This window comes from Lepisma saccharinum, chromosome 28 (genome assembly GCF_977018435.1).
Source record: "Lepisma saccharinum chromosome 28, izLepSacc3.1, whole genome shotgun sequence".
In the NCBI taxonomy this organism is placed as follows: Eukaryota; Metazoa; Arthropoda; class Insecta; order Zygentoma; family Lepismatidae; genus Lepisma; species Lepisma saccharinum.
In genome coordinates, this window is record NC_139256.1 from 29,265,310 (window position 1) to 29,281,733 (window position 16,424).

The 16,424-nt window shown below is 37.0% G+C and overlaps 1 protein-coding gene across 4 annotated transcripts in view; it reads right to left on the bottom strand.

Annotated features, from left to right (window-relative positions):
• Positions 1-16,424, bottom strand: part of Dhc64C (dynein heavy chain, cytoplasmic) — a 244,593-nt gene that overhangs the window by 47,164 nt on the left and 181,005 nt on the right. For all 4 annotated transcript variants that reach the window (XM_083114055.1, XM_083114054.1, XM_083114053.1 and 1 more), the window contains 4 exons: positions 10,169-10,364; positions 4,678-4,795; positions 1,666-1,881; positions 18-173 (listed from right to left, as the gene is read on the bottom strand). In XM_083114055.1, the coding sequence (XP_082970181.1) occupies positions 18-173; positions 1,666-1,881; positions 4,678-4,795; positions 10,169-10,364 (686 nt within the window). The remainder of the gene's footprint in view (positions 1-17; positions 174-1,665; positions 1,882-4,677; positions 4,796-10,168; positions 10,365-16,424) is intronic.

A 16,424-nucleotide genomic window follows, 5' to 3' on the forward strand; every position in this document is an offset into this window, starting at 1 on the left:
AATTATATTGTACTTACATGTTGATCAAAATATCCTGCATATGCCAAGAATGCAGAAGACAGAAGTACATCTCCAACAATGGTGGACATCTGCGAGCGGAAAGTTTCACTTGTTGCCTCCCATCTTTCCCTCTCGATGCCGAGAGACTTCAACAATGCGATTGATCTGTCAACCTTGAAAGTAATAATGATTTTTAAGTATTATAGTGAAGCAGACATAAACTAGTGTTTACTAAAATTAACTGAACAAGTGAGATTCCAAATAACTAATCACTAAGGTTGAACCGATACCACTTGGGCATAATACCAATACTAATGGAGATACTTGGAAACAAAGTAGCTCAGAATACAGCATGTATAGAGTAAACAACTTATCGGGTTTATTGTTAAAAAAAATTATCAAACACAACAATGAGAAGATCTTAAACGTTTTGTTTTCATATGCAACACTTTCGTAAACACTGTCATTGTGGTGCTGGTGTAGTGTTAAAGAAAATGGCAACTTTCACAGGTCAAAAAAAAGGGGGCTAAGTCCGCAACAACTATATACAACAAGGGTTTTGTACTATCTACAAGAACCGGCACCAACAAGAAAATAAATTTACCAGTGACACAAATCTTTTGTTCAAATTGGTTGTTTGTGTGGAAAGAAACACACTGGAAGGCCACCTAACTTGGAAAATGTTGATTGTGTGTGGAAAGTGTTCCAACATAGTCCACAATGCTCAACAAAGCGAGCAAACAGAGAATTGGGTGATGTTTCTCATTCCGCAGTTTGGAGTGGTGGCAAGAACTAGAATTTCGGTGGGATGTGTGTCACATAACTGGTGGAAGCCAAATTGAACATTTTGTAGACATTTGTAGCCATTAGACGTTCATAGAAACTTGAAGTGTTACTGATTGATGCATAACAAATATCATTGTTGCATTCCACATAGTTTCGTCTAAATAATTCTTTAAAGTTGTTTTCTCTAGTATGACATACCCAGTATTTATAAATTTTCAAATATAGTTAGTTTCATTAATTGGAACTGCATCATATAAATCTAACTTTCGATTAAAAATATTCCTTTTTTCTTTCTTTACAAGTAGCTCCCATTTGTCCTATATTGTATCCACATTGAAATTCTGGGGTACCCCACAGCATCAGTGGCACAAACAATAACCATTTGACTACATAAAACCCTGACAATTATTTCATTTCCTCCATATCAATTACATCCCTTGGTGATGATGCTAGTGTGGCAAATATCCAAGAATTTCAAATAGAGTAGGCATCCTGGAATTCTTGTACAACTCCACCTAGCAATTATAATAGACCAATGTGGATTTTTTGCGATATCTATAGTGAATATTGTACCAATTTGATACAGAACTGTGAATGTTTCAGAGACCCTAAATGGTTCATTCCCTCCTAAATTAATGAATGTAATGAGTGTAATAGGTTTTGCCTTAGAAAAAGAACCTACATACCTTGACATTTCCTTTACAAAATCAGGGTGCATGAAATATGGCTATATTCATTAATACCAAAGTGCCACAATTTTACAAAAAAATAGAAGCTATTTAAAAAAAAATCAGATCAGCTATGTTAAAAATAACCCAATATACCCATAACTGAATCTGTCCCAAACCAAATTAAAATGTTCAATAATGTAGTTCCTACCTTTGCCTGGACATTCTCCAGATCTGTCTTGATAGCTTGTGCCTGGGAAATCAACTGAGCATATTCCTCCTTGTAGGCTGCGATGCTGTGCTCCAACTGTGCTATCAAATCCTTCACTTCCTCTCCTTTGTTCTTGTTCTCATCAGCCTGGACTTCCAGGGAATGGAGTTCATCACGCAGTGGTTCTACTCTCTTCAACATGTCAGCGTAGTTGATCTTTAAAGTAAAAAGACCATGATAAGAACTTTTTCTTCCCTGGATTAAACTTGGATACTCTGAATCCCTTTCTTTACAAGAAATTCTGCAGTTTATATTAAGACTGATTTAATATAAATTTTGAAACAACAATGCTATCTACACACACACACACATTTGTGACTACTACACAGGCCGGTTAAAGAATCATTTTTAACTATTTCTTGTTTTTCCGAGAAAGCGAAAGTTGAATGTTTTTTTAATTAGGGCCTGTATCACACCCTCAGATTCATTTTCAGTCATTTTTTAAATATTTTGAGAAAATACTGCACTAAGTCATGTGGAACTTTGAATGAGGCCCAGAAATAAAAATAAACCAAACTTTAAACTGAACGTGCATTGGACTGTACCTCCAAGGAGAAAAATCAATCGCTGCCACTGCTCATTGTTTAACGAAACATCAAGCACACTCTTCTCTGTAGCTGTCACCTCACCGCATGCAGCCAACGCGATATTCACACATTGTGAGAGGGGAGGAAAAAAGCATGCAAGCAGTGCTTGCCCACGTTAAAAAATCTTCCTTCGCTGATGCAGTCCATTAGACAGCTTGCTCTGCGACAACATTAATGAGCATTTCTACATTCTAATTTTACACGAGCGCGCTCAACTAAGCTTATATTACATTTCTTGGATCTGAAGTAATTGACACATGCATCCAGATGCCTCTGATGATGCACCCCATTTTTCAGACCTATTTTGAAACTAAAGATGTGCATCTTATACGCTGGCAAATCTGGTATTTTGCAACAGAATACAGTGGGAAATCACCTAAAATCAACATTACAGTGTGACGAAAAACACATTTCATGTTTCCATTAAAAATTAATTATCCATGGCTATCCCTTACTTTTACGAGGCGCATCCAGAAAGTAAGTTTCCCTATTTTTTTCCCGTGAAAGTAAACATAATGAGCTGTGTAAATTGCGCATGCGCAGCAGAGCTAAGACGTATCAATCATATGCCAGGCGGACAGATCCCGCCCGGTGCCAGTAGCAAGGCAGCAGTGGTCCGAAGTAGAAGCTCATATTCCTTCTCCTGCCGCATGCCAGTAGCGAGGCAGCAGTGGTCCAAAATGGAAGCTCGTATTCCTTCTCCCCCAGCATGCGAGGTTCGGTCGGTGATAAAGTTCCTGAATGCACAAAGCATTGCGCCAATTGACATTCATCGTCAGCTCTGTGAGGTCTATGGGCCGAACATTATGAGTAAGCAGATGGTGCGTCGCTGGTGTCGGAAGTTTTCGGAAGGTCGTCAAAGTGTCCATGATGAAGAGCGCAGTGGGTGTCCGTCCCTCATCACTGATGATCTGGTTGAGCTGGTGCGGCAGCGCATCGTAGAGAACCGTCGTTTCACGATTACGGAGTTGAGTAGCCTTTTTCCGCAGATATCGCGATCTGTGTTGCATGAGATTGTCACGCAGCGTCTGCTGTTCAAAAAATTGTGCGCCAGGTGGGTGCCGAAAAACCTGACACCCGAACACAAAATGAAACGTTTAGGAGCAGCACTGACATTCCTGCAACGGTACCATGATGACGGCGACGATTTCATCGACAGGATCGTCACGGGCGATGAAACGTGGATTTCGCACTTAACCCCGGAAAACAAGCAGCAGTCAATGCATTGGCAGCATAGTGGATCTCCGGTCAAGAAGAAATTCAAACAGACGCTGTCGGTACAGAAAGTGATGTGCACCGTGTTTTGGGACAGGAAGGGCATTTTGCTCATTGACTTCCTCCCCAGAGGTGAAACGGTGAACGCTGACCATTACTGTGAAACACTAAGGAAATTACGATGTGCCATTCAAAACAAGAGGCGTGGCATGCTTACTGCAGGTGTTGTGCTCCTCCATGACAATGCTCGTCCACATACGGCTCGGCGCACAGCAGCTGTTTTGACGGAATTTGGCTGGGAGTTGTTTGATCATCCACCTTACAGTCCTGATCTGGCTCCCAGCGATTTTCAAGTTTTCTTGCACCTCAAGAAATTCCTGTCCTCCGGTGAGCGTTTTGGTAACGACGAAGACGTGTGTCACACGCTGGTTCCATTCACAGGCGGCAGAGTTCTACGACAGTGGGATCCAAAAGTTGATACCACAATACGACAAGTGTCTCAATTCTGGTGGTTGCAATGTTGAAAAATAGCTGAACCTTTGCTGTACCTGTTGCCAATAAATGGTTTCCTGAAACTGTGTTGTTGTTTTTTTTTAAAAAAAAATAGGGAAACTTACTTTCTGAAGTAGAGGGATGACTATTTACTGTAATAAAGGGAGAAATGCTTATTTGCTCGTACATTACTTGGCAACATACTAATAGTTTTACACATATTAATCTGTCCATTATCTTATGATTTATCACATACAGGAGAATGTACAGCGTAGAAATTTCAGCCAAAAAATTAAGGCTTTGCCAGGACTTGAACCTGGGTCTCTGGTATACTATGCCATTGATCTATCAATTGTGCTACTGAGGCAATCCTAGTTTTGCCAATTTCTTCCTGCTACTGTTTTACCTGAGTGGAACCATCTCAGTCGGGGCTACAGGATCTGTTGCCTTTGAACAGTAGTGATGTTGATGGCCTCTAGCCTCTCCCAGCTTGGAGCTGTATAAATACCTTATGATTTAGCACACACAAGAGATTTACTACTGTAACACACAAAGTAGAAACGTTGTGTTAAAAAAATGTGTCAAAATCACACAAAAAAAATAAAAAACAGATAAATCTTCCAATAATCTTGAAATCACAGAGTGAATGTTACATTACCTGTGCTACGGCCCATTTGACCATGGGACCACATGCTAAACTAGCTCTGTTCACCTTCTCAAAATTGTACTCTGGGTTGCTTAGGTAACGGTTTCTCATTTTGTCTCTCACGTCATCTCTACGAAAGTATAAGATAAATATGATTAGTGAAGCACAAAAACACTTGATCTAATTCACCTAGAGGCTATGGTTCCCACTCATTTTTGCAAAATGAATTCCTGGACTTTTCCAGGCAATTTTAAAATAAACTTCCAGGCCATTCTGTGGCTGATCATAACCAAGTTTTAAATATTACACTGCTATTCAATAGAATCATGTTTACTCAGCATTATTCAAAAGAAATGTAAAAAAAATTAAATACAAAAACATTTTTATGTATGATCTCCCTTGAAGAAGCTGTTTTTTAAAAAAAAGTGGAATTTATTTTTCATTCCCAAATCCTGGAAAGTACAAAATATGCTTCATTTTCCATGACGTTTCCATGTTTCCATACTTTCACAATTCTCTGAATTTTTCTTTTTTGTCATTTGTAGATTTCCCTGACTTTTCCAGGATTTTCAGGTCAGTCATCAAGATTTCCTCTTTGAAAAATGAGAACAAAACAAATAGTTACTTACATACACATGAAAAAGATTTTCTAGTCCATCCGTAGCTACAAAAGGCAATGACAATGCATCATCAAAACAATTGCACAGTGTGAAAATACAAAATGTTCAACTTTGTTTTACATCAATGAGAAATCTCCTTTCAAGTTTTCATATGTAATAGATTACACTGCTATCGGTAAAGTTGATAACCTCTGACATTGGCCAATATTTTTCTGGAGTCTGGATCTAGAGTCAGCAAAATGCTTTTGCACGGTTTCATGGAGTATAAATATTCTAGAAATTATGCAAAACTCAGAATTTAAATTTATATTAATGTTAGAAAAAATATTGATTATGTGATTAAGTAACGTCTATTCTGAATATCTAATAAGTGAACTCATGACCATTTTAAGGTAAAACTCTTAGAATATATTTGTCCTGATGCAACAATAATAACCCGTGGTACAACAGTCCTTGAGGGCCAGGACGTACCTACAGACTGCCGGCCTTACTTTCCCTTACAGAGGTGCAAGATCATCCAACCAGTTATGCAGTGCCATGAGGTCAGCATGACAACCCCCTGCCATTGTTGTAAGTTTCCATGACCGGGTTACGCTACTCATTCATAGCTCCCCAATTTCCTCACGATGGTGGGTGGCCACCCGTCCCATACACAGACCGAAATCTCAGGAGAAAAGTTGTTAACACTTTCCCCAGTAGTTTGTCCCGATGTGATAACTATATTATATAGATATATATATATATATATATATATATATATATATTAGGTGGTCCAAAAGTCCTGGAACGGTCACATATCGTGAGAAATACACATTGAATCGGAAAACGAAAAAACACATGTATAACAAGTGAAAGAAGGCTAATCAATGATATCACACTTGATTCCCCACCCCCCGCCCCCTGGGGTGGGGCAGGGGGCAACTGTGAAATTTTAAATGGAAACCCCCATTTTGTATTGTAGAATCGGAAAGAGGACTTCATTCCAAGTAAAACAAGCTATCAACCATCCTCCTAGCTCAATTAGGAACGGAGGGAGATATGGCGATTTTAAATTTTCGCAAAAAAATAATTAAAAAACGTGAAAATTTCATAAAACCCAAAAAAATTTCAAAGGGACGCTCTGCCCCTAATTGAGCTAGAGTGAAAGTGATTGCAGATTCGGAATCTCCACGGTCTCCATATGGTCTACCCCCCTCCCGTATACTCTATTGAAAGGTCTTGAAAATTTTTTTGGGTTTTATGAAATTTTCACTTGTTTTTCTTTCTTTTTTCGAAAATTTAAAATCGCCATATCTCCATTCCTAACCGAGCTAGGAGGATGGTTGATAGCTCGTTGGACTTGGAATAAAGTCCTCTTTCCGATTCTACAATACAAAATGGGGGTTTCCATTTAAAATTTCACAGTTACCCCCCCCCACCCCCCCAGTGATATCAAGTGTGATATCATTGAACAGCTTTCTTTCACTTATTAAACAGGTATTTTTTTTAGTTTTCCGATTCGATGTGTATTTCTCACAATATGTGATTGTTCCTGGACTTTTGGACCACCCGGTATATATATATATATATATATATATATATATATATATATATATATATATATATATATATACATATCACCTATTAGACAATAGGTGATAGACAGTCTTGGAGTGCAACAACACATGGTATCTATCAGGTGGACGTTCTACTCTTTTTGCCGACATATGCCACCATGCCTATCACCTATTGAATAATATAACAATATTCCAAACTTTTTGTGAGGAGGCTATTATTTACTTTCATTCACAAGTCACCGACAACATGGTTGGCCTTGATCTTCTGCCATAAAGTATTATATACTTTTTGCCTGAACTTTTAACTTGTTTTAATCCCTCTGCAATTAATCCTCTTCCCTTTCCTGATAACAAACCTAGGTGGTATGAAACTTTGGAAAATTTAAAAAGTACATGTCTACACAATAGTCCTTGTACATTTTTATGATTTTAATGACCATGTGGTGTTACGATTTTAGTCTTCTATGACTACAGTTTATTAATAGGACTTGGCGGATACCACTTTCAACTGATGCCCATAGCGATGCTGATACCAATTCCCACCAACTAGATATCGATCCTTGAATAATTGAGTTGTTCAAAATATTCATTAATATTAGTGATTGCATTCCAATTATAAGCAACAATTAATCAGAGACTTGCTTCAAAATATTCAAGAATTACATCAGAATGTTAAATTACAAGTTATTCAATCACAAAATTAAGGTTTTCCACACAAAACATGCGCAAAATTCAAAGAAACTTTGTATTCTGCATAATTTCCAGGATATTAAGACTCTGTGAAGGTGTCAAGCGACATATTTGTGGACTCTATGAAAGAACCAAATGCCTGAAAAGTATCAGCGGGTATTGGTAAATAAATTCCAACCGATACAATCAATATTGCTTCAACACCATTTACCATCAGAATTTTAGCATCTTTGTCTCACAACTAACAAACCAAAGCAGGTTCTTGTCCATATCTTCTCCGATAATACACATCACTTCAGCATTTAGCCAAACACATATTCAAGCATTCACAAAATTTATGACACTGCCTTATTTCAACATTATGAAAAGCAATATTAGTGTGTCAAGCATTAGTAAGAACACCAGCTCGCCAAAGCCAACACTGATCTTGTTACTGCTACATTTTCACCGTTCAACTCAGAAATTTAGGAATTTTGTTACTATTGGACAACTTTATCAGAACATCAAAGACAGAGGGGAAGGGTGGGGGAGCAAAAGAACATGCGATATGAACTTTAATATAAGCCACAAAGTTTTAGGTTCGCAGGGTCTAAACACTTCAAGAATATATGGATAAAATGCTGTAATATGAAAACTATCCAAAAAAAATATATATATACAGTCTGGCAAGGCTCAAGAGAATTACGGAAGGATATGTACATAAAAAGCACAGTGTAAAAAATCTTTAGTAACATAGGCAATGACTGGTAAGACAAAAATCTACAGTAGATATAAATCTTCAACATAAAATAATTCAACACGTAAAAACTAAAAAAAAATATATTTTCCGTAATAAATGCCTGGGCTGATGAATCAAATATGATATGTACACAGTGAAACAGCAATGATACATTTTCCTGCATTATGCATTTAATTTTCTGGGTTCCAATACAATAACAGAATCATTTCCACGATTTTCTATTTTTCCAGTTTTTTAAGTTCTTAATCAAGGTTCTGCTGTGTGCATATATAGTGTGTGATTCAACAGTATCTACATTATTACCCATTTGAAATACAGGTTTACTGTCCATTTAGTATTAAACCTACTACTTACCGTATTCAAGGAGCATTTCTACTATGGGACAAGTGTAAACAAATGTCTGTGCATTAAAAAATAAGTTTCATCTTTCCACTATGGAAAGACTGCAGATCCAAATATGTCAGACACAAATAATTACCTTTTCCTTGATATTATAAATGTATCTCTATTATAAATGCAAGACAAAACATCAAAGGTAAAATTGTTCAATATCCTTTCTACTATCAACAAGTTCCAAAGCAATCAGCTTAACTAAAGCATCTTCATGTTTCGAAAAAGAAAAACTCCGTACAAAATAGTCCATTTCTGTGTAATGATTTAACGATTTGGTGTTTTAAGTCCACTTTATGCACAGTAAGGCTAATCGGTTTCAAGTGAGATCCGAACCAGTTGCACCTCCATGGGGTATCAAACCCGGGACCACTTGATTACAAGGCACCAACGCAACCACTGCACAATTGGGGAGGCCCTATACTGAAATGAAATAATCACATATCTGCAAACTGTTTTTTAAGAAATTACAATAATCCTCTCACAAACTTGTCATAAAAAATAGTTTTGTGTATAAGTGAGTACTGCTTTCCAGTATATAATTTTCTACTGCATCTTTCATTCTATGAAACATATTTGAGTCTTTACATTCCCTATTTTGGACCTTCCTAGCAGACAGACAGAAGTCTCATGTTGCACAGAATTTAAAACATTCCTAAATATCCTCAGATGAATTTCATCCACAAAAAGCAAATATTTTACTTTTTAGATCACATTAGACATAATAAACATGTGTCAGCAATGTTACATGTGAGGAAAACAGAAGGGCAATTCCGTGTCAGTTCAACCAGGGACTTCAGGTCATAGTTTTGGATTTGGATCAAATTTTGTATGTCTGTAAGGCTTATACACAAAACATTAGGATCCCCCACCAAACACTTCTAGAAGAAGGTGGTGTTCAAGTGAAAACGTAACCTAAATCTGAGCAATGAGCATCAGAGCTAATTTCAGGACTCAATAACTTTGGAACTATTGATCATAGCCCAGTGACACACCCAACAAACCTCCACCCAAGGAACACACCAAAACTATGACCTGGAAGCTTTTCTGAAATTGGTCTATCTGACACGGAATGACCCAGAGGATGCTCATGTTGCAGATGTTACTCATGTTGACGAAGACGTTTCCATGCACAGAAGCAATATGTTTCTGCTCAAATAAACTACTTTGCACAAACATGCTTGTTTGTATAAATCCCTAAGACTCACAGTGGAAACGACCCTTAATGTTCACAAACCTTAGCAAATTGACTGAAATTAAGTCGCTACTATCTTCATTGACCAACATGGAATTCCTGACCAATCTATATTCCAAGCTACTTTCTAGCAAAAAAATACCATAAACATACACAGCTTAAGAAGATAGCAAACTCAACATATGTTTCATGCAACTGCGAATACATGAAAAATGGGGAACAATTGAACTGCCATAATCTATGTGCAAATGACTGGTATATCTAGGGTAACATGCACATGCAAATAATGCAGGATGTAAGGGTACATGCTTACGTAATATCCTCAGTACAAAAATTAACAATAGTATTGATAAAGTTGTCCCTCATGACCACGGCTCGAATTGCTTTCCAGTCGCTGGCGTTCTCACCAAGGAGAAGGCAGATAGACTCGAGGGCCACTTTCACTATGGCAGGTGGATTGGCCATGGACCGAACTTCCACCAGGTGTTGCTTTTTGATCGATTTCACAGCTGCACATTTAAAGGGAAAAAAATCAGCTAATTAGTAATTAAAAACTAAAATAATCAATGCAAATTTCAGAAATTAAAAGGCAACATGGCACAGTTAAGTATGGAAAGTCAATGCTAGTTTACAAATTACAACTCCTTTTGTGCGCAGTCGGCTTTTCATTTTTTTAATTTTATTTTTTTGTTACTAAACGCTGAATAACTGTAACAATTCTTGTTACCTCAGACATTTATTTTACTTGCCCTTCTTATTCTATCATTTGTACATAAGTTAGAGATCAGGACACAAAGGGAGATTTAAGAGCAAAGTGACGTGTCATTTGGACGCAAACCATCGGTAATCAATGCAACATTTCAAACTACTTGTTGCTTGTACGTTGCTCAGACTGGGTCATTTTCTCAAAACCATGCATCGTTTGTTGTTTGCGCATGCAAGGTGAATGTTTTGCTTTAGACTGAATGGGCCTGTGTAGTTCATTGCTTGCCACTTGTGAATTGTCGACTGTCATGTGTCACTTTGGTGTGAATCTCCCTAAATATTCACAGTATAAAAAGTATAAAAAAACTTACGTGAGTGAGTTTAATAGTCGTAACAATCCTTGCAAATGACGTTTCGCGAAGCTATGCTTAGCTTCTTCAGGTTTTCATATCAGTAAATAAAATACTTCGTCATATATATAAATAAATCCAGGATTAGGTAAAAAAGGGTGTTGGGATATAGAATGTAAAATTACATGACATTAAAAGTGCCATATAGGCTAGGAGATAATTCTAAAAGAACGGTGTACCCATACTACCATACAGAATGAATGACTACTGTAGCGTACAAGTGCTACATCCCTTCCAATGTGAACTCCACAGAGATTATACTGTGAACATATTTAGTGAGTAAATGCACAAATTCAGAATGTACCTCCCTAAATATGTTGGACATTATGCACAATGCATAATTTTCATTAATTTTGCAATGACATTGTGGGGAAAAAATGATTCTCTCACATGAAATTACAAATATTTTATGGAATGCCAGTCTCAAATACATTAACCAGAGTACGAGATGTCCGAAACATGGAATAAAAACCCATTTTTTGCAGATTGCACAACACACATTGTTTCTGGGGAACTATTGGGCAATATTGCTGATTAAATTCTAAGCAATGCTTTCAGAAACCAATATCAGCCCTGATTTATATATATATTCAACACACTAGTGAAAAAAACAAGGAAATACTTACACTGTTAAAAAATTATGCACTCGTCAGCAAATTAACATCATCCCTCACCAAGCATTCTACTTTTCTTTTTTAACTTTCTCCCTCCCCTCCATGGAAGATTTAATATTTTCCTGTTGGTTTACCAGAAGCTGCTTTCAGGGCAATGTAAAAAGAATGTCATCGACAACAAAAGCAATAATAATAATAAAAAACCTAGTATATTCCAGCATATGGTGTTCTATTTAGCAATGAAATACTTCCATCCAATGCCATTCTGGTCTAAAACTTAAGTGTGCCATATGTCTACTTAATGCTAACAGTTAAATCTTACGTCATTTCTTCGGTATTGAAGTTGACAATGGTATTTATGAAATTCTCTCTGATGATAACCGATCGAATTGTCTTCCAATCCGTGGTATTTTCCCCAAGCAAAAGGCAGATAGATTCTAAGGCTAGTTTCACAACTGCTGGTGGGTTTGCCATTGCGCGGACTTCCACCAAGTGCTGTCTTTTGATGGACTTCACAGCTATACATACACACACAGATGGAATTAATACATGAACAACATTGATATACATTTCAAAATATGTGACAATGTTGCAATATGCTAAATACATATAACTGTGACGAGACAATTATTTCAATACACTCATGTTGGGATTCATATTAACATTCTATTTCTATTTTGGTTATTTAAATATGAATTGATGAAACAATTGAAAAACAACACATCCGTGACTTACTCAAGACTTCAACCTAGGACTTTTCAGTTTACAATGTGTAGGGGCATGCATATTTTGTTTTTGACAAAAATTTTCATGTTGATTTGACTTCATTTGAATTTAAAATTTTGAGTGTGTCAGCACTTAAGACTATTTTCCACCAGTCACATTATACAGGGTCCAGCCCTTTACCATAACTAAAATAGCATAATTTCAATGTCGTGTTACTAAAATATTAAAATATTCTGACTTCCATTAAAAGCTGAAACTGTAAAGGGACACTCAGCACACACAAGGACAAAAAACAGGACAACACACACAAAATTATACTGGCCATAGTACCAGTCGCCACAGCCTCTTTCGTCTGCAAAATGCAGTCCAGGGTGTACTATGTGGAAGTGAGGTTCAGAATTGGGTGTACTGTGTGAAAGGTCACCCCTTACACCCATAATTTTTCATGTTTTTGAAAGGTATGTGATGCATTTTGTTACCATGTTTTGTCACGAAATAATGCGAAATGAACTGCAAAATGAGAAAAACTTGAACACAAAATTTAGGGTTTATTTACTAATGCGACACTTTCTGAAGCCTGAATTATCCTACGAGTTATGCAATTCACGGAAAATTGATTAATTCTGCTGTTAATATTGGAGATGCAAAAATGGACTCCTTTACACAGAAATGAACTTCATACTCTGATAACTACATAAATGTGTTACTAGAAGTGAAAGGTTAATTTTGTGTAGTAAATGTAGTTTTTAAATCAAATTTAGGATTATATTCACAATTTTAAAATCAAAATGTATTTTTATATACCACTTTTCATTCGATTTTTCACCGCTATAACACCGAAAGTTTATTTTATTTACCGCTTTTGAACTCGAAAATTACTCCGTTTTTGTACCGAAATTCATTTTTTATTTACCAAAAATGTGCCTCTAACAATCTGTTACGATAACCAAACAACTCTACCACACTTGTTATATTTTTGTTACCATATGTTGTTACCAAACTTTTCTGCTACTTTAAGCTCTTTGGGATGATGAGGATGAGTGATGATTAACACGTTGCTTGCCATGTCTGTCATAATGACCGAAATTGGCATGCACCAATCGTGTCATGTTGATCATTATGACCGAAACACGTGGCTTGCACTTCGTTTTCCTTCCGCACCATCGGTCACGAGTATAACAATGATGTGAGTAAGGCATGACTCACAAGGCATGGGGAGTAGAGTGCACATAAAACTGTTTTTGCTGTTTTTTGCTATTTTTACAGGAAAAAAAAACGAAATTTGTGAATTTGCAAAAAAAACTTCCAGTAACCACTTAGGTGCAGCAGGAAGGAATTGGTGAAACCACCCTGGCAGGGAACGTGTTAAATGAAATTGGACAATAGCAAAGAACATCCACGCCCAGGCCAGGACTTCAAACATGGGAACTTCAGTGGAGAGATCAACTCTGCCATTATCACGAGCAAATAAACACTACTATGATACATTCCAGAGCTTTGCATTTGTACTGTAACATCAGTAGCATACACTTTAACTTGATCATAGAAACCTATTGCAATGTACAATGTAAGTTACCAATATTCTTACTGTTAACTTGGCTCGCCTTCTATTGAATGTATGTCCAATATTATCATATGATTATTACATGTAACTCAAAGTAACTAACTTTTAATATACATGTGCACTATATTAACTGTGGAAAATCTACAATATATATCAATGCTCAATCCTCAATATAAAAATAAAATAAACATTTTAAGTTTTTGAAAGTCAAATTTAGTTTGTTGGTACTAACCTCATCTAGTTCGCTGCATTTTTTGACTCTCTTTGCACCGAAGTGTTGGTTCCACGGTGCAACACCGAGTCGTCTAGTTCAGTTATATTCAACCTGGGGATACGCGAAGACTTTTTAGGGGGTACGCACAATTTAAAATAATTATAAATAATGAAAAGTGTTTCTGACAGAGATAACTTGAAAATGTAATGAAGGGAAGCAAAGAAAATATACATTTCTTTATCAACAGTTTCCTCAAAGTAAATATAAAAAGGATTGATTGAGGACTTCATGTTAGTCCCCCCCCACCAACCACCAGATTTGTAATCAAACTTTATCGAATAACTGTATGAAACCATCCCTCCTTCACAGACACTTGGTAACCAATCGTAACTAGTATAGAGACAAGCCAGTTGAATATTTCAGGTGCAAAGCAGAAAATTTAGGTAAAAGTTCCAATGTAATACAGAATTTTACACAATCAACAAAGGTGGCACTGCAAACATCGTATGAGTTAGCGTTGTTAGTTGCCAAAAATAAATCACCCTACACTGCGGTTGAATCTCTTATCATTCCTCGCGCTTTGATTATAGCAGATAAAATGTTACACAAAAATTCCGCCAACGTAATAAAAACAATTCTGACAAAAGTGTAGGGTATAGAATTCATGACATGGCAGAAGATGATGTTGAGCAAATACAGGGAGGTTATTTCAGTCGTTCACCGCCAGCGTGACGGCCGTTCGGCGGACTCTTCATGCAACAGGTCCCGGCAAATTGCGTTCAGGAAGTCCGTAACTGAAACCGCTTGTTTTGTAATGTTTCCACTTTTCACAATTACAGTTACAATTACAATTGAAATAAGCACGTACCTTGTCGCAAGGATGCTGTGTGTGTGTGTGTGTGGAAAAGGTGGTCTCCCAAATCCAAATATTTCTGGCACCTTGTTTCTGACAGAAAATCTTAGATTAGTCATCGCTACTTTATCCTCAGTTGTCGCGACAGCGCCGGCAGCTTATCGGGGGTTGGGTGAGTTGTCTGTCAGCCGCGAGAGGGCGCTTCATACTGCACGTGTTGGCAGTGATGCCAACCGTAGGGACATGTCCCTAAGCATAGGGACTTTTCACTAAATTTCGCCCGCGTAGGAACGCAGGGACAGATTTTGCCAAATGAGGGAAAACGTAGGTACTTTTTTCAATCTTGGTAAATGACATTTTATGAATTAGTTTATCTGGATACTTTAGCGAAGAGGAGAAAAAAAGAACTAACTAACAAATCTCCATCAGAATTTTGGAACATGTTATCGGTTACCAAAAACTTTCAAGGCAAGTTCCTTTTTGAAAACATTTCCACTCTCGCGAAAATAGTGCTAACATTGCCACATTCTAAAGCGGAAACGGAAAGAATATTTTCAATGTTAAGTGATACAAAAACAAAAAAGGGAAATAAAATGGGACCAGAATTGTTAAAGACTGCAGGAAATACAGCATCACCAACCAACATCTATCTCTGCACAGCAGCAGCATGTATGACTTCAAATAACATAATCAACAGTAAACGACTCAACGTTATTCATTAGGGGTGTGCGGGATCCTTTACTTTAAAAAGTCGTTAATTCTCGACGTTTTCTGCCTTGTAAGTTTCTGGAACTTATCGAAAATTGTAAGTTTTTATTCTAGAAATGCAAAAACAATCACTTAAAGTGAAAATGACTTGTAAAATTCGAGATTTCCAGTGCTTCGGGAAATTTCGAACATTTCCCGTCCCGAAAATTTTCCGACTTGGTCGGGAAATTGCAAATTTTTCAGTCCCGAATGTCGGGATTTAAAAAAATTACCGTCCCGATCCCGTCCCCACCCAAAACATTCTGTCCCGCACACCCCTATTATTCATTAAGGCAAGAATTTACAATACCGGACCCTTCTGTAATTTCTATGCTACGTCTTATACTCACGAAATAATTAGTCGTGATAATTTATCTCAAGTTAACATGTTGGGGTGAGGGGGAAAAAATGTTAATTAACGTGTAAAAGTTGTAAAATAAGCATTTCAATTCTCGCAATGATTCTCCGTATACAAGTATGGTAGCCATATTTGTTGATATGAACAAATTACAATTAGTTACGCTGTCTACAGCGTTGCCACACTGTTGATTTCATACTTGGAGAGCATGGATTGTGTAAGAATAGCGGAAGAGAACAGTAAAAAAGTTGTTAATGTTATACAGATTGTTAGGTGGAGTGTGCAGGAGGGCTAATTAATAAACTTATTCATTTCAGTATATTGCCCAAAGAACATGCTTACATGTGACAGCGACAATCACGATGTAGAAGAACTGAT